Below are 20,983 nucleotides of genomic sequence, written 5' to 3' on the forward strand. Positions count from 1 at the left end.
GGGGGGGGGGGGGAGGGGGGAGGGGGGAGGGTAGTGGTAGAGCTAGATGCGCAAGGCGTTATATACCGCACGCGCGCAAAGCGCAAGCGTGGGCGCGTTTCGCTTCGCCTTGTGTTTCGTCCGCGCGCGCAATTCCACTGTAGCGCATATTTGCATTACCATCGCATCGCGCGCTCCCTCAGATCGCGCCCTGCCTCTCCCGCCGCCATGCCGCGCGCTTCGAACCTCTTCCACGCGCTGCGCGCGCACGCGCCGTCGCGGATCGCCCTGACGGACGCGTCCGGCGCGCACACGTACGGCGCGCTGCTGCGGCGCGCGGCGCGTCTGCGCGGCGCGCTGCAGCTGCCTGCGCCGGGCGCGGCGGGCGCGGCGGGCGCCGCGCCGCCGCGCGTCGCCGTGCTCACGCGCCCGCACGCAGGCTTCGTCGCCGCGCTGCTCGCGGCGTGGGCCGCCCCGGCCGCCGCCGTCCCGCTCTCGCCGCTGTACCCGGCCGCCGCGCTCGCGCCGCTGCTGGAGGACGCCGCCCCGGCCGCCGTCGTCGCGGAGGACGCCACGGCCCCGCTGCTGCCGCCGCACGTGCGGCGCCGCGCGCTGCTGCTGGAGGACGTGCGCGGGGGCGAGGGGAGCGCGGACCGGGACGGCGAGTATGCGGCTACGTGCGACGCGCTGGCGGCGCGGTGCGCGCAAGCGCAGAGAGATGCGGCGATGCTGCTGTTCACGTCCGGGACGACGGGCCGCGCGAAGGGCGTCGTGTGGCGGCATGCCATGCTGGCCTACCAGACGCGCACGCTGTGCGAGGCGTGGCGATGGTCGAAGGACGACCGCGTAGTGAATGTCCTGCCGCTGCACCACGTCCACGGGCTGGTTAACGTCGTGCTGACCGCACTGTACGCGGGCGCGCACGTGGAGATGCACGCACGCTTCGAAGCGGCGCGCGTGTGGGAGGCGGTGACGCGAAGGGACGAGCGAGGCGCCACTGTACTCATGGCAGTGCCGGCCGTGTACGCCCGCCTGATCGAGGCGTACGAAGCCGCGGGAGAAAGCCGGCAGGCCGAGATGAGGGCCGGCGCGCGAGAGGTGCGCCTGTTCGTGTGCGGCAGTGCTGGCCTGGCCAGACGCAACTTTGAAAAGTGGGAAAGCATCAGCGGACAGCGCATTCTCGAGCGCTACGGAATGACAGAGACGGGCATGACGCTGTCGAACGCGTACGACGACCGGCGGCAGGGGTCGTTGGGGAGGCCGTTGCCGGGCGTGGAGATGCGCGTGCGGGGGGGAGGCGAGGAGGGCGAGCTGCTGGTGAGGGGGGAAGGCGTCTTCAGGGAGTACTGGCAGCGGGAGGACGCGACACGCGAGGCTTTTGATGAGGAGGGCTGGTTTGCGACGGGCGACGTCGTCAGGGTCGAGCCACGGGGCGTCAAGATGCTGGGGAGGGCCAGCGCAGACATTGTTAACACGGGCGGGTACAACGTGTCGGCCGTGGAGGTGGAGGAGGTCGTGAGGGAGGCGGAGGGCGTGGTGGACTGCGCCGTGATCGCGTTGCCGGATCGCGTACTGGGGGAGAAGGTTGTAGCGGCCGTGGTGGCCGGCGCGGTGGGAGTGGAAGGCAAGGTCGCCGAGGTGGCGAAGCGGCTGCTGCCCGCTTACAAAAGGCCGAGACGCGTCATCGTCGTCGACGAGCTGCCCAGGAATGTGCTGGGCAAGGTGCGGAAAGACCAGCTGAAAGTCGTTCTCGCGCACATGGAGGACGGCGAGCGAGCGGAGGGAGAGGAGAGATGACGTCTACACGAGAGGAAGCTTTGATCTACGCATTGTGTTGCCGGCAAAGCGCTGCACGCTCACAGCTGAGAATTGGCACGACCTCGCGACGGCCAGCACGCCGCCTCCCCACTGCTTGCATCTGCGTCTGCACGGGCCTGGATGACCAGCGCTGCCCCACCACGCGTGTCGGGCCTCAAAAGCGCGGTTTGTCTCCATGGTGTTCAACCGAGGGGCCGCCCAAACAACGAGTCGTAAACCCCCCCCCCCCCCCCCCCCCCCCAGCAGCTCTGAACTTCTCGCGCTCTTTCCACACGGCCTCCAGCATGGTCGATGGTAGATGTGAACCAAGAGATCCGGATGCCGGGGTCCCCCTGACCGCGGGGGGCCGCCGGCGCCGGTATATTTACTGACTCTATGTCCTATCGTACGTCTATAAATAAGGCTGTGCCTTATTTGCATGTTTGTGTGGAATCGCTGTGTTTTGTTGTAGCGGGGAGGGGGAGCAATGCGCGCGTCTTTCCCTCTTTTTGTGTGGAATCACAGTCCCCCTGGCGCGCGTATTGCCTAGTTTCGGGGTGGAAAGTGACTGCCTCGGTGGGTGGGGGGGTGACGTTGAGTCGCGTGCGGTGTTTTGTGAATGTGTCTCTCTTGAGCGGTTTGGTCATCAGGTCCGCTGGCATGTCGTGTGTTGGTACTCGGTGAATTGAGATGGCACCATTTTTTGTTGTCTTGGAGGTAGTGGTATTTGATGTCTATGCACTTCCTTCTCTTTGTGGGCGCTTGTTGGTTTGCCATGCGGGCGGCGGCGGCGTTGTCAATGTGCATGGCCGCCGTTGGCGTGGGGATGCCTATTTCCGACATCATGTTGCGGATCCATATGGTGTGGGTTGCCGCCTCGGCGGCCGCCATGTACTCGGCTTCACATGTACTTTTAGCTACAATGGGCTGTTGTTTGGCCTGCCAGTGTATGGTCGCATTGTGGAGGGTAACGGCCATGCCGGAGAACGATTTTCGCGTGGTCGTGTCGTTGGCAAAGTCGGCGTCTGTGAAGCTCGTGATGGTGGGCTGTTGTTTCCGTGATTTGGGGAAAAGTATGCCGTGGCTGCGTGTGCTGTGTAAATATTGCGCTAGCCTTTTTAGCAGTCTCCAGTGTCTCTTGGTGGGGCATTGTAGTGCCCGCGCCAGTGCCGCTGTCGCGAATGCAATGTCTGGTCTGGTACTGTCCGCTATGTACCGTATCTCTCCTAGCGCTGTGCGGTATGTGTCTTGTATGGCTGGGTACTGTTCATCTGTGTCTTTCGGTGGATCTACACTGATGCCGTGGAGGTATGGTGTGTCAACCGGGTTGCTTTCGTTCATGCGCAAGTATGCGGTGACGTGCTGTATGTGCTGTGGTTGCGAGACATGGATCCCGTGCTGTGTGTATGTTATGTGCCAGTTGAGGTATGCTTTGGGTTTGCCCAGCCTCTTGATTTGATATTTCTGGCGCAATGTGTTGTACAGCTCGTCATTGAGTTTGGGGGTCGTGGCGGCTGCTAGGAAGTCATCCATGCTGACTGCTATGATGATCAGGTTGTTGTGTGCCTGTTTGGTGAACAGTGATGGATCTGATTTGAGTTGACGGTATCCGTTGTTTCGGAGGTGTTCGTGGAGTCGTGTGCTGTAGGTATACGCCGCTGGTGGGGTGCCGTATATGTTTCCTTTGAGTTGACCGTTTGTGGTTTTGTGTGTGAACGTTCCGTCAAATTTTGGGGGTTGCCATACGTACACCGGCTTTTCGTGTTCATATTGTTCATGCAAGTATGCTCCTTTTATATCGAGATGTTCAAGGTGCATGTCGTTCGCTGCCGCCATGGCGAGTATTGCTCTGACTGTCGTTTTGTCTGCCATGAACGTCGCTGTCTTGTCCGGGTCATAGTGCGTGTGGGGTGTCATGAGGTCTCCGCGCACTGAGCATCGAGCTTTTCTTGTTATTGTTTTCGTGTCAGGCTCGATCTTGTACCTGTACGTCATGGTCATCGGTATGATGTCACGTTTCGGTATGTTGGTTGCTGTTTTGTGCCATGCGATTGCCTTCATGTCGTCCAGCTGCTGTAATTCGTGGTTGTGCGCCGTTTCCCATTCTTTTGCGTCAGGATATTTGCGTGCTTGTGCAAGTGATCTGGGCGCTGGGGTTGTGGTTGTGACTGCCGTTGGTGTGGTGGTCTTGCGGCGTTTCGCCGTGAATGCGGCAGGTGTGGTGGTGCATGGGTCTGTGTTGCGGAAGTACGGTTTAAAGTCGTTGCTGCGCACTTTTTGTTGTCGGCTGGTGTGCATGTTGTAGACTTGTATGTGTGTGTCGTCGATACCGTGAAGGTATCGTGCTGGGTGTGCTCGGAGCTGAAGTTTGGTTTTGTGCGGTTTCAGTATAGGTATATATCCAAGTTGGCCAAATATGAATATGTGCTTCACTCGCGGCGGGGTGCCATGCCATAGGGTGTGCGGTAGGTTCTTGACGGTGTGGTGGTATGTTATGTTGTATTTGTATACTGCGTCGGTGACTGCTTCTTGCCAGTAGGCTTGCTGCATGTGGCTGTGCGCCAACGCAGCTCGTGCACTGTTCATGATGGTCCTATTGATGCGTTCTTCCAAGGAGTTTTCTTGCGGTGTATAGGCTGTGGTCGGTCGAAAGGTGATCCCTCTGTTGGTGAGGTACTGCTGTACGTATGTGGCTGTGTATTCCTTCGCGTTGTCCGTGGTGAGTAGTTTGGGATAGTATCCTAGCTGGTTGGATACGTATTGGATGGCGTTGGTGATGCTGTGCGGTACTTGTGACCTGTTGTTGAGGAAGACTACCCAGGCGTATCTCGTAGCTGTGTCTACAAGTGTCATGAAGTAGTAGTTATTTTGTCTGGATGTGGGCTTAATGGGGCCGCAGACATCCGACGATAGTTGTGTGCCTACTTCCTGTGTGTGGGTGGTGCGGGGGTGCGTGGTTTGCGTTGTTTTGCCATCGATACATCCTGTGCAGGTTAGCTTGTGTGGCGTCGTGTGCAGGGATGCGGGGAGGGGTGGCAACAGTTTGTGTTTCGCCATTATACTGATGGTTTTTGGGTGAATGTGGCCAAGTCGCAGATGCCAGTCCTGCATTGTGTCCTTGACGGTGCTTCTTTTTGGTTGGTGATGGGGGGATTGCGCGGTGTTGCGCAGTTGCGGTGTGGCGCGCGTGTGGGGGGCTAGGTGGGGTGTGACCGGTGCGGTGGTGCTTTTCTTGTTTTGTTTGTGTTGTGTATGGGTGCTGGTGTGTTTCGGTGCTTTACGTGTTTTATGTGATTTGCCTACAGTGCGTGCTGCTTGTGCTTGAGCTCGCTCAGGTTTGTCCATCACGTACTGTCCTTTGCGGTATGTGGCCGTGAGGACTGGTTTCCTTATGCGTTGGGGTGCGTGCACTATTGCGCGGTGGGGTGTGAATGTGACATGCCCGTAGCGGGTGAGGTCGTGTACACTTAGGAGGTTTTGCTGTATGTTGGGGGAGTGTACCGCCGGGAGAGTGATGGTCTTATTGCTCTGTTTGATTTTGATGGGTGCCGTGTGTGTTATGGGGTGATGTTTGCCGTTGGCAGTTTTTGTTAGTGTACCGGTTGTTTTGCGCATCGTACCATGGGGTTTGGATACGTGCGTAGGATTGGCACCGGAGTCGAGAATGTATGGAAGCTTACCGGTGGTATCGTCGTCGGGGTGCTGGGTAATTGCTTCTTCGAGTTGCGCTATCCTCATTTGCAGTTCATCGATGGCTTGGTCGTGTGCTTCTGTTTGTTGGGGGCTTGGAGATCGCGGTGGGGTGTTGTTTTGGATTGTGTTTGCGTGATACGGGGCTTTTCTTTGCCATTTGTGTGCATAGCATTCTGTGGTGTTGTGCGTTACACTACCATGGTGGGTGCACCATGCTCCGCTCCATCCTGGAGGTTTGGGGTACGTTTTGTTGTCCGGGCGGGCTGATCGGTTGATTTTGCGTGGGGTGTATGTGTTGCGGGGAGTGGCAGTGCGTTGTTGTTCTGCTTTGGTTGTTCGTGGCGTTTGTGTTGCGGGAGCCATTCTTTGTTGCATGATCAGAACCTGCTGGATGTGGTTGTGGAATGCCCTTATGGTGGTTGGGGGGTGGCCGGTCAGTAGGAGGGCGAGAGTGCTGAGGTCTGGGTGCTGTGTAAGTCCCTGAATCATGTAGTTGATTGTGGTTCTCTCGTGATTGATGTTGGGGTAGTTTGCGATTATCATTTTGTGCCGGATGCTCTGGTGTTTGGCTAGATACTCACTGAATTCCTGTCCGGGGAGGAATTTGAGGCTGCGGGCCTCGGCGTCCAGTACTTCATGATTCTCGATGTTAGTTTCGTGGACGTGCGTATTGATCATTTCGCATATGGCGTGTGGTTCTTCCCTGAGGATGGTGGGGGGTAGCTGCGGTATGAGATCGTTGTGTATGCTTTGCATGATGATCGTCCTGAGCGCATCGGCTTTGTCCTGATTCTGTTTGCTGATCGCAGGGTCTTGGGTGGGTGTGGGTGCTGCTTCTAGGAGCGGTTCTGCCTCTATGGTACGCGCGTATATGTGTAGGGCGTCGTGCCAGAATGTGTAGTTCGATTTTGTCAGTGCGGGTAGCGTGGATTGTTGTGTTGATGAGGTCATAGTGGTGTGTTTCTGCGGTTGTGTGTTGTGATTTTCTGCCTCTGCTATCCGTGCTGATGCGTAGAGTTCGTGCGTGAGTTGCTCTTGCTCTCGGGCGCGGTTGCGTCGGGTCGCCCTTTGATCGCGGTCTCTCGGTTTTGCCGTGGTGGCTGGTCGTGGTCGGTCTGGTGGTGAAGTTCAGTGGTCGTAGGTGCCCATAACCTGTGAACCAAGAGATCCGGATGCCGGGGTCCCCCTGACCGCGGGGGGCCGCCGGCGCCGGTATATTTACTGACTCTATGTCCTATCGTACGTCTATAAATAAGGCTGTGCCTTATTTGCATGTTTGTGTGGAATCACAGTAGAGATGATAATAATGGTCATGGCTGGCGTCATGGCTGGCGTTCTGGAGCCAAAAAGCGGAGCTGCCAAAAGGAACCGAAAAGTTTGGGGAAAAGTCGAAACGTGACAATATTTGGCAGAACCTCGGGTAGGCACTTCAGGAGCCCCTGGTCCGTCCCTGGAGATCGCTCACTTCTTCCACTCCTCCCCGGTCCCCATACCTCCTCCCCCCACCACAATGTGCCCGTGCTTCATCCCCCCCACCCCGGGCGCTGCGCTGCTTCGACCCTCCCCCCGCCGCCGGTGCGCGCGGCGGCGGCCGGCCACTCTCGCCAGTCGCCCGAGGCGCGTCGCGCTAACCATGGGCATCAACCAGCGTAAGGAAAACGACGCGCAGTCCGAGCTCAGCCAGGAGTCGTCTCTAGACAAGCTCGTCCCGCCCACCCCGCTCCCGACGCTTTCCACCCTGTCCAACCCCGCGCCGGACGCCCCCGAAATCGACTTGTCGCGACTCTCTGACAACCCGAGCGAACCCGAAGCACAGCCGAATGACGTCGACACCATGGGCGCCGGCCTGTCCAAGGGCGACGAGGTGTTCATCGTCGAATTTTTGAAGGGCTGCTACGAAGAGTTCAAGATCATCGACTGGCCCAGCCCAGAGAGGGTGGTCAAGATTACCTTGCTCATTTTGGTCACGCTCTTTACCGCCATTGTGTCGCTCTACTTTATCGACGGCTTTTTCTACCGTATGTCGCAGGTCTATTTCGAGGGCGTGTAGACGCTGCGCCTGCGTTCTTGCCGCGCGTGTACAACGGTACGCAAGCCGAGATGCGCTGCGCCGGGGACGACGTTGTCATGCTCCACATCGAAGCCCACATCGTTTCTCCCCGCACCAACGCGTCTAATTTGCTTGCGGGCTTCGTGCCGCTGCTCGAGCGGCATAGAATGGGCGCTACGTCTTGTCGCGGCCGCGCCGCTCGCGTTATCGTATTGGAATTGTAAAGGGTGTACATATCGCTGCAAATCTGTTGCTGACCCATGCGCCGCATCCTCTTGCCGGGCGCCGCGCCGTAGCGCGGCCAACATGCACGCCATTCGAGGCCAAGCGCCGCTATGAACAGATACTACAGTTTCCTGCTCTCGTGCGTGTGCGCCAAAGCCGTAGAGGCTGCCGGGGGAAGCGGCCATGGTGTCGTTGCGGAGTCTGAGACGCTTGTTCTTTGTTTTGTTTCACTGTTCTTATGCTTTAGGGCCCAGTCTTGTCCCGAAATAGCGTTAATGTGCACTTGAAGAGGCATGTGTACTCGCGGTATAAACTACCACGACGACAAAGATAAATGGTTGAGGCTGAGGAAGACGCAAGTGGCAGGCGCAGTGTTTTATGCGGAGAGGTCATCTACGGCTCTTCGTCTCGTCTATGCATGTAGGTTGGGAAGAGACGGAGAAAAGGAGTAGAAGTGAGCATGAATCATAGTTTCGCCTAGGAGGGAGCTGTTCACTCGATTGCCTCTCGATGCAATCTCCCTTCTCACAGTTGCAGCCTAAGATATGCTAGCACAGCGGCCTTGTCATTTGTAAAGAGATGCGAAACGAAACCAGTTGATTTGTTACAGTCCAAGCTCTACTTGCTTGTGAGCGGCCACGCGGCTTACATGAAATTTTAGCGCTACCAGATGACGTGGATGAAGAAGGCGAAGCTGGGTGGAACATTGAATCGGATGGCCCGGTTTTTGCCGAACTGCACTGTGCAGTGCTGCATTGTCGAGTAGGTTGTGGGGAAGCACCAAACGTTATGACAGGCGCATAAAGTTAGTGCTGTCGGACCAAGCGCATGGTGCACGACCGTAGAAATGGCAAATGTGACCGTGATTGTCGAGCAGTTATTAAAAGACCTCGTTCATTAGAGTAAATTTTCGTGACGATGAAACACTTCTGGGCTCCCACGAAGCAAGAGGTAGACGCAGCGAATTTTAAGAACCCGGCCCGAAAAGGGCGACCTCATCCTGGCCCATACTGATTTCATGAGAAGTGAATTTAGATCGCATTGTGTTAGTCGAGCTGATTGAAGTCAGCAAGCTTTTCAAAGGTGATTGGCATCTACGACAAGAGCGCAATTTGATTCTTCATTGCATTCTTGAAATAGAAGGTGACTTCTCCAGCCAGCTCTCGATACGAGGGTTGAAAGAGAGAAAAGAGGAGTCGCGTGTGCATCCAAAACGCATGCTGTTTCTCAGCTCAAGGCTGCCACCGAAGCTTTCCGTAAAATAAGTATAAAATTGCCACGTAAATACTAAAATAAATGCTAAAATGATGCTTTTCAGAAGGTAAGCGTCGTTTGGCGGATCCACCTCACCCACATCATTAAAAGTGATCATGTCAAACGCGTCGCTGGAAACTCTGTTGCTCCTTTGAAGTGTACGTCAATTTCATTGTATTGAGCCTCAGATTGCAAAGATGGATTCCGACTAGTGTACAAGCATGAAGCACAGCAATTAAAACATATTCCACTCACTCGACAGAAACCTTTCGAGGCCTTTCAAAACTCCGTTTTCAGAAGAGGCGTGCGAACATTCAGTCTGATCGTGGTGCAAATTGTGTGTCGAAGTCGTAGAAATACAAAGTCCCATCGCCAAGGTAAATCACGGCCCCCCTAAGCTTGTCATCCTTCTTGGCCAGAAGACCAAGCGAAGAGATACCATTTCAGGCGACGTTTGCACTACGTGATAAATTTAACGTTCGCCCTTCGAAGTCATGCTTCGACAAAACTGGCACATGGAGAAAAGAATCTTTTTAGCACAGCAGTTACGCTTTTCCTAAAGATACCTTAAACCTTTCATTCGGTGGAAGAGCGCTCCCTGTAAACTCTTGTTAGCACCAAGCTCCACGAAAGCAACTGGAATCACACCGAAGACATGAGACAAGTGAATATCCCAAAGTCTTGAATGCAAACAACTGGTAGAGGCTGATTCATTTCTCCGCCGGCCAATTCCGACATGGAGGTCAAATTCGTCGTTCATATCCGTGCTTCACTTAAGAGCAGCTTCAAACCTCGTCAAAACGACTTTGGAATCAATCGGGCACGATTTCCCCTGGCTTCTCTTTCTTCGTAATCGAGCTGCCCCCAACTCGTTCTCAGATATGGATGTAGCAGGACCCGGAACTCAGGACATGCAGGTTAACCGTGATGCAATCATTTCCGCTGCAAACGTTCTCATGGTCGCTTTGCTCAAAATGAACCGCGTTCTAATACCCGCACTTCTCAAATGGAAGCGTGCTTGTCGTACAGCATGGATACACTCAACTGATCATGACCTTCGCCGCCCTAAGAAGAAAAGCAGAGTAAGGAAGCTTCACTCCGCGTCGTCGGATGGTGAGGAATCCGAGCATGACGAAGACCTGCACATTGTTAACGTGGACAGAGAGAAATCTCGTCGTGCGACTGCTCCAAACCCGCTTCTCTACACATCCTTTGTCACCGTCTTCTTCACAATCCTTACTATTGTTATCTATTCAACAGTCATCATCACACTTGTTTTGACTCTTTTCCCTTTCGGTCCTGCACAGGCAATCATCTTTTCCTTCTCACTAATCGCAACCGCAACAATTTCAGAAGCCGAAACGCTCCTACAAAAAGGAAAGAGCCGGAATCAACAATCTCGCGAATCAATTGCTGCTGCCCCGGGTCCGGGTCAGATGAATCCTCCCATGGGCCCTGTCGGTAACGGGGATGAAGAAAACGGATTGCTTGCCAATTCGAACAATCAGCGACCATACGGGGCCATGCCCGTCAATCCAGCGGACGATGACGATTATAGCGATCTTGAGTGAAAAAGGCGACCAACCTGAGCGACGTCCATCTTTTCTGGTCACCCATCTGCGGATCGTACGGTCTTTGCCTCCTGGTTTTCGAAGTCTTGCATATTTGCTTGATGACGGCTAGTCATATGTCTCAAAAGAGCAGATCAAGTCATATCAAAGGTTCTCCGCATGCGTTCGCTGTACGTCGCATGATGAGAAGTGAAAATAGGACGCAACCTGCAACGCTTCGGGGCGCAAGCTGTTGTCGCACTCTACCTTATTTTCTGTCTTCAGTAGTAGTGCCGGACGTAGCTCCAAAAATGACTGGCCAGATCACAAACACGATAGAATAAACAACGCTTTTGGTACAGATCATATAAGGTGATGGCGTCGTGGACCCGAACTTCCACGCACGTCATCTGTATGGAGGGGGAGCGCTCAATGTTCCCTCTAATGTCGTTACCACTGCATGTAGTCGGCACGAACGAATGGACGTTACGTTTCTTCCAGCGACTTGAGTCAGTTAAGATCGCTAAAGTCTTCTACGTCATCCGCTCTGGGATCAGCATTTTCCATAGCCTCCAGATTGTTCGCACCGCCTTTCGGCGCCTTAGATTTATATCGAAAGTTTTTTAGGTCCTTCATTTTTGATTCCTTTTCCCTCTTCTTCTCTTCTTCAGTCTTTCCTTGTCGTAGAACTTCAGACTCTGACACCAGAGCTGTTGCAACCAGCGAGAACGAAAAGATCACAGCCTGCCCTCTCTCAAAAGGGAACAGGGCAAGAACCAGCGATATTATCACTGTGCTGTAGATAACGATACTGGCGAACGTCACAAAAGTAGTCCCCACAGACGTGTACACTCCCATGTACACGTCCTGCGCCCGTTCCAGTTGGAGCTGTTGCACGCGTCTCTCGAAGGTATCGATTGTATTGCCTCCTTCGGAATCACCCTGTTGAGCTGATGAGCTGCGTGATGAGCTGCGTGATGAGCTGCCTCGTGAGAAAAAGGATTCTGCTTCAGCCTGAACTTCGTCCAACCCTTCCTCGGCCTCATTTCCAGCGTCAGCGTGAGTAGGCTCGCCGCTTGCGCTGCCTTCAGCCCTATCATCACGAGATTGACGTCGAGCGCGGCGCTCCTGCCGCTGTGATGGTCGTGATGGCCGCGACTGGGCTGGAGTACCGGATCCCATTCCGCTGGCGCTATTTCGCAGCGGCAAGTGTGGCTCATGCATACCACTGCTCGGCAGCAACGGTTCCTGCGTGGTGAACGGTTCCTTCGTGCCCGTACCTATCACGCGTGAGATTCTCCCGAGAATGCCCACTCCATTCTTCGCACGTTGCATCTCTATCTCCTCCCTCGCCAAAGCCCTTCGCTCCTTTTCCCTCTCCCTCTCGAGGTCCTGTCGGGCATTTTGGATCTGTCGCCACCGCACAGCGCGCCTCCATCGCAGAAACGCGGGGACGAAGAGCCGATTCATTTTCAGAAGCGCGACCATGAGTACATTTGCGGCGGAGACGACGGCATCGCGCTCCGAAAGTGTTCCCATTCCCATGCACACCTCCTTACATTCTTCTGGGGTTAGCATAGTACCTTGAGCGTGGGGGGTACGCGCTTCTCCGCAGGGGTAGGTCTCGTTGGCTTCAGGATGTCGGTCGCATCAAGGCTTGTGGAAGACGCCCGGCGCGGACATGTGGAAGGGCTGTTCCATGGAGTGGTGCGTTTTGGGCGGCACTTGGTGAGCGGTGTTGCTCAATCCCAAGACAGGCGGGATGCGTTGGACGGGGAAGAATTTTGGGTGTCGACGGGCAACAAGGATGTGTCTGGGGCGAGAAAGTCGGGACGAGAAAGTCGGGACGCTGCGCGGCAATGCAGCGATGCTCGTCTGGGGCCCCCTATGAGGCACGTGGATTGCCAAGATACTGTAGGCGTATCATAGGGCCTTTGGCCATGAGGTGGCGAAAGCCATTTCGTCCAATAAGTTCTTATTGAACGCTCCGAACCGCCGCCATCCAGACTTGGATGGCTGGCATTGCGCGACGTATCTAGTCGGACCAAAAGTGAGAGTTCTGTATGCGCACCATCGTAGATTTAACTATTAATTAGTAATCTACACTCGACGGCGGCGCGGTATGGCGCCCACCGGTCTCGGACTGGATGACATAAAGTTGTGTGACCGGGGGCAGCTTGCCCCCCCCCCCCCCCCCCCCCCCCACACAGGAGAGAAACTCACTCTCGATCACGTTTATTGCTCACCTCGTTCATGGTAGCAACGCGGTGAGGAACGATCTCACTGCGCCCTTAAGACCCACACCGACCCGCGCTTCCCTCCTTCCCTCTTCACCCCACTCTCTGTCTGCGCACCAACCACTACTGTTCAACCGGCCTCGCGCGTGCGAACCTCGAACTGGACTGCTGCATTACCCTTGAACCTATAGAGCGCTTTCGGGCCTGGGATCAGGTAGCACGTTGCAGTTCATCGAATAGACTCGTGGTGTCCGTCTTCTACCCCTGTCGGCCTAATACTGCTCTACAGCTTTTCGCTTCTTTCACTCTCCTCTCGCGCGCCGCATCGTACCGATCCTGACTGCTCTACGCTATAATGGTTTGTGCTACATTTTCTCAAGGTCATCTCAAGCTCAAGTTGGAAATCAAGTTTGGAAATTTTGTCAAGTCAAGTCAAGTGTTCGTCGTGAAAGCTGGCACTTGCAGGGGTTTGACGTTGTGTGTGGTTTCTCTGTCTTATTTTGGTTTCCACTCGGTGGTTCTTGACCAACTGCTTACGCAACTTTACTTTGGCGTCTATCGGGGTTCCGTCTTTTTCAACTTTCAGTTGTTATCACTCTCGTCGGCGACTACAATTATTTTTGCCAACATCGGCGAAGGTTGTGTAAACTATTCATCACGTTCAACGTTTACAATGAGCGTTGGAGATCATCTTGCCCGCTTCGGCCTGTCGCCACGGCTAATCTTTTGTGTCACTCCTGTATAACTCTCGTAGCGACTCAACGCATCACAGAACCAACTATCAAGACGATAGTTGCCAACTTCTGTGTACAATTTGTGCTGCTATTGTGTGTGTTCTGTTCGTCCTTTGTTGTGCTGTTTTCCCTCAAGTTTTCCGGAGTCAAGTTTGAGTTTCGCACGCCTCACTTCACCCACTACTGTTCGCACTTCTGTGCCATTTTCGGTCAACCAGTCAACGTGCAACTTGCGGTCAACCTTTCCACCATGTCAAGTCATAGTGAAGGCGGTGACTCCCTGAGCAGAGTGCAAAAGCTCAACGTACCGTCTGACTTCATCCAGTGGCGCAGGAAGAGGAAGGCTTATCCTCAGCGCTACGACCCAGTTCTCGTTGGACTGCAACCGAGGCCCAACGGTCGTGGTGCATCTTACAGTACTACAATCGAGGACTGGATGATGCGATCTGCCCGTGCAAAGGGTAATATCATTCTTTGCCTTGGTGATGCGGTCGCGTCCCAAACACACTTGTTTGTGAACGACGATGACAAGACGGCATGCCGTCTTGTCATCGTACGACCTGTGGAAAGAGCTTGGGCGTATTTTCACTATGTCAAACGCTCAAGTGGTACAAAACATCAAACAGAAGTTGGATAGCTTAATCTTCAAGGACAATAGTAACTGGGACAAGCATTTCGCTTCGTTCTTAGCAACCATTGCAGAGCTAGCTACGTATGATGCTGAGCTCTCTGATTCGGAGAAAACTTTCAAGTTAATCCGCTCTCTTCCATCCTTGTTTGCGCCTTTTGCTATGGCCTCCCGTTTACAGGACCTCAACTTCGACAAGATTGTCAATGCTGTGCAAACCGAAATTGCACGCCGAGCTAATCCTCACAACATGCAGCAGCCGAGTGACAATAGCATTCTCAGCCTAAGGCCAATTTTGCCTAAAGAGGCAATCGTGGTTCAAGTGGTAGAGGTCGCGGAAGAGGTCCCAGAGGTGGACTAGTTGGACAAAGAGGAACCTTCGGAGGTCGAGTTGACAAGCGCATTTGTAACTATTGCAAACGTCCGGGTCACTTCTACAATGACTGCTGGGACTGCCTAAGCGACGAGGGGCGGGAAGTGGACAAGCGCCTCAAGGACGTCCCTCGTCGCGTCCCAATCGAAGTACCCACTTCGGCCCGCAACTTCCGGACGCTCTTCCTACTCGCGGTACTATCCGTAACAATGCTGACTCCTCTACTCGCAGTTGGGGAACTAGCAACAATCACCGAAACCAAGGAGCTCCTCGCTCCTCGACTTGCTTCGCTCAAGCGGACGACGAAGTCCTACAAGGATTCATGGTGCAACTACAAGACAGCGAACTCGATTTCCGAAGCCAAATTGCTGAAGTGTCCAGCACGAAGAGGTCTTGCGCGCGCATTGACTCTGGTGCTACGCATCATTTCTTCCATTCACGAAAATCGTTCATCAACTACTCACATATTTCCCAAGATGTCATGGCTTCGTCTGGTGTATCAAGACTAGTTGGCAAAGCAGAAGTTTCAATCCCTCTCGGCGGAGGCATGGTCATCAAAGCTTACCATGCTCCTCACTTCTCCTCAAATATTCTCTCAGTCGGACTCTTAAGTTCCAACTTCATTGTTGCGTTTACGGATGATATCCGTCCATAAAACGCATGCTTCCTAATGAAGAAAGGAACTTAGAAGATTTTGTGGGAAACTCAGAAGAAGAATGGATTGTACGCTCTCTTCATGAACAATTCGATGTCAAACATGGCTTTGAAAACAGTCGCCATGAACGCCAACAAGAATCTTGCCTTGGAGTGGTATGGGAAGACTGGACACCTTAGCATGAACCGCTACATCAAGTTTTCTCATGCAGTCGAATCTGTTCCGTTCTTTGAAAAATCCATTCTTCAGCAACTCGATTGCGTCCCCTGCCTGAAAGGGAAAGCTAATCGTGCTCCTTTCTCTCAAAAGTGGTTTCGTCTCAGGTCCTGTGACTCCAAGTGTCGCTGGGAACTCCTACAAGCTTGCAATACTGGACAACTACACTGGTAAGTCTGATGTCTTCATGCTCATGACAAAGAATCAGACGTACAGACATCTCGAATTGTATCGCAACCGCTCACAGACTAAGTTCAATGATCATCTTCGGCTTCAACACATTAAGCTGGATCGGGCTGGGGAGAACAAAGGGGAAGATGTCAAAGAGTTCAGTCACAATTACGGCATCAATCTTGATTACTCTCCTGCCTATGCTTCGGGGAGCAACGTATCTGCAGAACGGCTTATCCAAGAACACTGGGCAAGGGCAAGAGTTCTCCTCTTCGCGAGTGACCTACCGCTCAAACTATGGGGAGAGGCCATAAACCATGGCAACTGGCTCCGCAATCGCTCCCCCTCTGAGCGCATCAAGGGAAACATTCCCATCCTGGCTTGGAACCCCAATACTCGGATCGACTTCACAATGGTTCCGGAGTTTGGGCAGAAAGGACATGCGTTTATCTATAGACCGAAGACCACTCGCCAGAATAAGCTCCTTCCTCGCACCGTTTTTGGACACTTCGTGGGTATGGAAAGTGAAGTCACTCTATTTCGCATCCTCGTTCCGTCCACGCAGAAGATAATCATCACACGTGCGCAAGACTTCCATCATGACAACTCGGAGCATCTACTGAGCATGTCGACATTGATGGATGGTATCTCCCGTGAAATGGAACTCGATGCCTTCGGACAACCAACATTTCCACACGAAGAGCAGGCTCCTGATATTGAAGGCGAATACGATGGGGAAGAGCAGTTGATATCTGTGCTCACTGCAGCCTTAACACATCACCCTGCAGTGTTTGTGTTAAAGAAAACCATGCGCGACCCGCTTCTTCCGCGTTCTTTCTCACGCCCTTGTGAGGACCCAAACTGGGCTGCCGCCATTGACAGAGAGTTCGATACTCTGGTCGAACGTCGGACATGGATACTCATCCCTCGGACAGTATACATGCATCCAGTCCTATTTACTTGGGTATTTAGACTCAAGCCGCTTGACGACGTCGGGAACGTCCTTCAAAAAGCTCATTGTTGTGTACGTGGTGATCAGCAGAAGCCATTCACTGACTACGACCCCGACAACACCTATGCCCCGGTGGCCACGCACAAAACGCTTCGCATCTTGCTGGCGTTCGCAGGTAGTCACAACCAGGAACTGGAAGGCGCAGACATTTCTAATGCCTACCTCTACGGTAAACTTGACATTTTATTATCATCAACATTCCTCAAACGGAGTCTGGGCTGAGTCCCTGGCTCAGCTCCGGGCGCCTTCCTGAACGCACCCATCCCTCTGGTACCAACCAATCACGGGCTCCCAGCTGTCGTCAACGGGTTGCCCCCGGTGCCCAGGAAAGAGTCGCAATCGAAGAGGAAGTCACCAGGGCTCCGCAAGCCTGACGCCGTCTTTGACTACAACCAACGACCACAAGCCCCAGGGCTCCGCCAGCCTGACGCTGCCTTTGATTGTACCCAGGGACCACAGAAATCGGGGCCAAAACACGCCACGGAAGGCTCTCTTTCAAACGTATAGAAGTCTTTGCAGACACGCGCTCGAAGCATGCCAATGTGGTGGAGTTTTTGGTATTTAACCGCGGTGATTCTTCCCATGCGGTGGCGGACCCCCTTACGCTTTCATCTTCCCCCACAACTCACCCTACGCTTCACCCCACGCTTCACCCCACGCTTCACCCCACGACTACCACCATCTTTACTCTCCCTCCCACATCATCCCCCGATTTACGCCCTTCTCCGCGGATGGAGAACCACCGAAATGACCAGGGGCAGCCCTGCTCTGAGCGCCCCCCCTCAGCGGTGCCGGCTACGCCAACCGTCGTTTTTCATCCAGTGCCGCAGCGGAGTGCCGGTGACCTGCCCGCTGCCGCTTCCGCGTCTGCGAAGCGCGGGTCGTTACCCGCCCCTCTGAGATCCATCCCGGTTCCCCGCGTTGGCGGGCAACCGCGGTGACGCAGTTGCCCGACCGAGCCGAAGCCGGGGGACCCCCGGTGGTCGATCAAGATCCACATCCGACACGCCCCGACCCCCCTGCCGGGACCTATACGGCGGCCGCCGCTCCGCCCTCCGGCTGGCTCCGTAACGGTGTTCGTGCAGTCCGAGGTCTACTCCCCGGGCCGACATGAACCACCGCACGGCGCGAGGTGGGCGGAACCCCTCGCCGGGTCAACCGGCAATCTCCGTCGAAGCTTTCGTCAATGCGGACTATCCGGACGCGGCAAGGTTCGAGGAATTCCGGAGGCGGGGGGCATTCGTACGACCTCCCCTCGCGATCGTGTTCGACAAGAGAGCCGCTCGGCGGCTTTGAGGACGCGCTGTCTCCATGCCCCCCGTTCGGTGACTGTAACCGGCTCAGACCTCCTCTATGTCCGCTGTGCAGGTGAGGATAAGTACCATTCGCGGTTGCTGAACCTCTTCGGACCATACGGCGGGGATGTGGCCCCCGCACCTCATGTGCGGCTAGTGGCCTTCCCCCGGCCCTCCGACCGATGATATAGCATCGCCGACCGTGTTCGGTGGGGGAGAACTCCGCTAAGGAGAGTCGCCTGCGGTGGCGTCGCGGAGACGACAACTTCCACATGTGGCACACGACAGAGTTTTTCTCGGTGCCCCCGGCGTCCCGGGGGCGACTATGCCCCGCTTTACCGATTGAATGGCACAAACTCGAGGCCGCGCAGTACCTCTGCGTCCCCACCCCAGCGCGCTGGCGTACGTTGCCGCGCGCTGGATGCCTCCCGGTTCGCTCAGGAGAGGCTCGACACCTCAGACGCGACGGTTGATCGACGCGATCTTGTTGTCCAAGTGGGCGGTGTTGACGCTACTGTGCCTTCGGCACGCCGCGCGAGACGGCCTCCCGTTCTTCACCAAGTGCCCGGATCCACGCTTGGCGAGCCGGACCTCAAACGGACCCGGTGTGGTGCAAGGCGCCTGGTAGGCAGCGGACAAGGTCGAAGACCCTCACGGCCCGAAAACAAACAAACAAACGAAACAACCAAAGCAGCCGGCGGCGCAATGCCACGGAGTGTTCCGAGCTCCCTTTCCCTTTATGCGGGCTTGCGCCCCGCGGTAGCTCGAATCCCTAAAAGGGGGGCAAAGGAAGGAAAGCCCGGCCCGGGATTATAGGTGTGGTACTCTCTCCCCAATCTCGTTCGAAAGATGCGCGAACGACGGCGTCGCCATAATAGCGAGTCGGTGCTTTCTACATGGGTCCGCCGGCGGGGAGGGTTCTCGAACAGACGTCCTCGGGAGTGATAGCGACGGTGCGAAAGGGACTTGTCGAGTTTCTTCTCTCTTGTACCTTTCGAAATCGAAGGATCGACGCCTACGATTCGTAAAAAAATGCGTTCGGCCTCTCGTGGCAGCCGTCACTCTGCTTTAACAATTTCCTGTTTCTCTTTTCAGCACCTTGGTGTCGCTGGTTTCACCTTCGAGGGCGATGATGTATAATCACCCCTCAACAACGACGTCCGCCTCGAAATACCCTCACTCCCTCCACAGCGTAATACACACGCCGTACGGTAATATTCCCCGACACAGCTTGGCTCTGCTTCGGCTCGCTCTCAATTACGAGCAGCCCGCGCCGCAGGGCGCCGTTCGTCGCATCCTTTTGGGCTTGCCTGAAGGCTTGTTGGCGACGCTCGTTGGTCACTTTCCGGGCGACTTCTTTCTCCATCACTCCAATCTACTTCTCCCTCGTGAAGATGTCCTGTTGAGTGATACAAAAGAAAGGAAGAAAAACAAATAGATGGTGACAGCGGAAAATCAGAATCCCGCTAGACGTAGTACCGTGCGGGCGATGGTTGTTCGTTATCGACGTTCCTCAGGACGTTCGACTCAGTCTGAGCGTGAGTGGGGCAGATTGCGTATTGCAGACCGTCTCTCGCACTTCCACTTCGCGAATATCGCAAGGTCCAATTCTCTCAATTAGCAGTGCCGTTCTTTAAAAGTTTGTTAAAATTCACACTGCACCTTCGGGTTCCGCCTTTTCCCTCGCGATACTTGTCCGTTCGTCACTTCATAAAATGCCCCATAAATATTTCATCAAATTAAATTGGGTAGGGGTGGATCACTGATCCAAACATCATTCACGTGCGGACGACTGCGACGCGTGATCATACGTAATAATTTGCGTATTATCTTAACTTGAGACTTCGGTGACGTCCTCAATTCTTGGCATAGCGCGGCTCGCAACCCTGTCCCCGTGAGCGTTAGGCAACGCAAAACCACCTGCTTCGTCTCCTCTCTCCTTCTCGTCATCACCGATGCGCTCTACTCATGCAGCGTCCATTCCCTCCTATCTTCGTGCTGCGGTTCACAGTATCACTTCCAACTCGACAAACTTCTGGCACGGGTTACCCTGCTTTTGCGCGCGCAACTTGCGACGGCAATGTTAACTACTTCCTTCGGAATTATCTCACGACGGCGCTGCGCGGTAACTGAGCAACCGGTTCCCACGTCGCGTCCTTCGCCCCGTATCCATACCATTTCACCCTGAGGATTAATTCCTCATCTTGATACCCATGTTCGATGATCTTCTCTATGACGTACTCGGCGTCCGCCTCCTCTCCATCGCGTACGGGGTTACTTACTTCCCCCTCCTGAAGATCTTCCGATGTCACTAACTCCTCTGAATTAACTATCTGCTGTAGGTCTTGCGGTATCTCCGCTGACCGATTTCGACTAACTAAATTTTCCTCGACCTCTTGTGTCTGCACCCGCGCGTGAGGGTCGTCCTCACTCTCCGTCGCGTCGCGTCCTTGATCTGTCATGTGTCCGCTTAGGTACTGTAGGGCCTGATGTAGACCTGATGTGGGCGCTTGTTCCATCGGACTTGGGGCCAGTTCTACTCGATCTCGCGAAACGCGTTCCTCCTGATCACCAATGGCGATGACAACCGTATTCCTGTCTGACTGCTTGACTGCATACGGACCCGTGGCCGCTTGTGCCAATTTGTGCTTAGGTTCCGTAGCCGTACCTTGCTCCTTTCGAAGGAACACGTAGGACCCTACGGGTATGTCGTACTTCGGCTTGCGAAGTCTCGCATCGAAATTTCGCTTATATCTCGCCTGTTCCTTGCGTAGGCTCCTGTGCGCGGTTTTCGTCAGACTTTCCAACCATGATTGCCATTTCAGATAATAGTCTCTCGGGGATCCAAATTGTTCCAAATGAGGTTGCGCCTGTAGCGCAATGTTTCTCGGTGCCGGAGCTAATACCAGCTCAAATGGGGCGATGTTCGTAGTTAGATGAACTTGTGTGTTGTAGGCGAACGTCACCGCGTCGCTAAACAAGTCCCAATCCTTCGGATGGTCTCCGATATACTTCCTAAGCGCAGACAATATAGTCCGATTAAATCTCTCGACTTGGCCGTTGGCTTGTGGGTGGTAGGTAGTTTTAAAGACATTCCTGATGCCAAGAATTCGG

At 54.6% G+C, this 20,983-nt stretch overlaps 1 protein-coding gene across 1 annotated transcript; it reads left to right on the forward strand.

The window, feature by feature from the left end:
• The first annotated feature begins 207 nt into the window (after nucleotides 1-207).
• Nucleotides 208-1,776, forward strand: CHC_T00008472001 (acid-thiol ligase). Its single transcript, XM_005715251.1, has one exon. It carries the CDS (start codon nucleotides 208-210, stop codon nucleotides 1,774-1,776), a length of 1,569 nt encoding a protein of 522 aa, XP_005715308.1.
• Nucleotides 1,777-20,983: the final 19,207 nt, after the last annotated feature.

The sequence above is a fragment of the Chondrus crispus genome, genomic scaffold (genome assembly GCF_000350225.1).
Source record: "Chondrus crispus Stackhouse genomic scaffold, scaffold_209, whole genome shotgun sequence".
Classification (NCBI taxonomy): domain Eukaryota; phylum Rhodophyta; class Florideophyceae; order Gigartinales; family Gigartinaceae; genus Chondrus; species Chondrus crispus.

Excerpts from the sequence above, each read along its gene's own strand:
- CHC_T00008472001 (XM_005715251.1), top strand. The coding sequence starts at position 208 with ATGCCGCGCGCTTCGAACCTCTTCCACGCGCTGCGCGCGCACGCGCCG.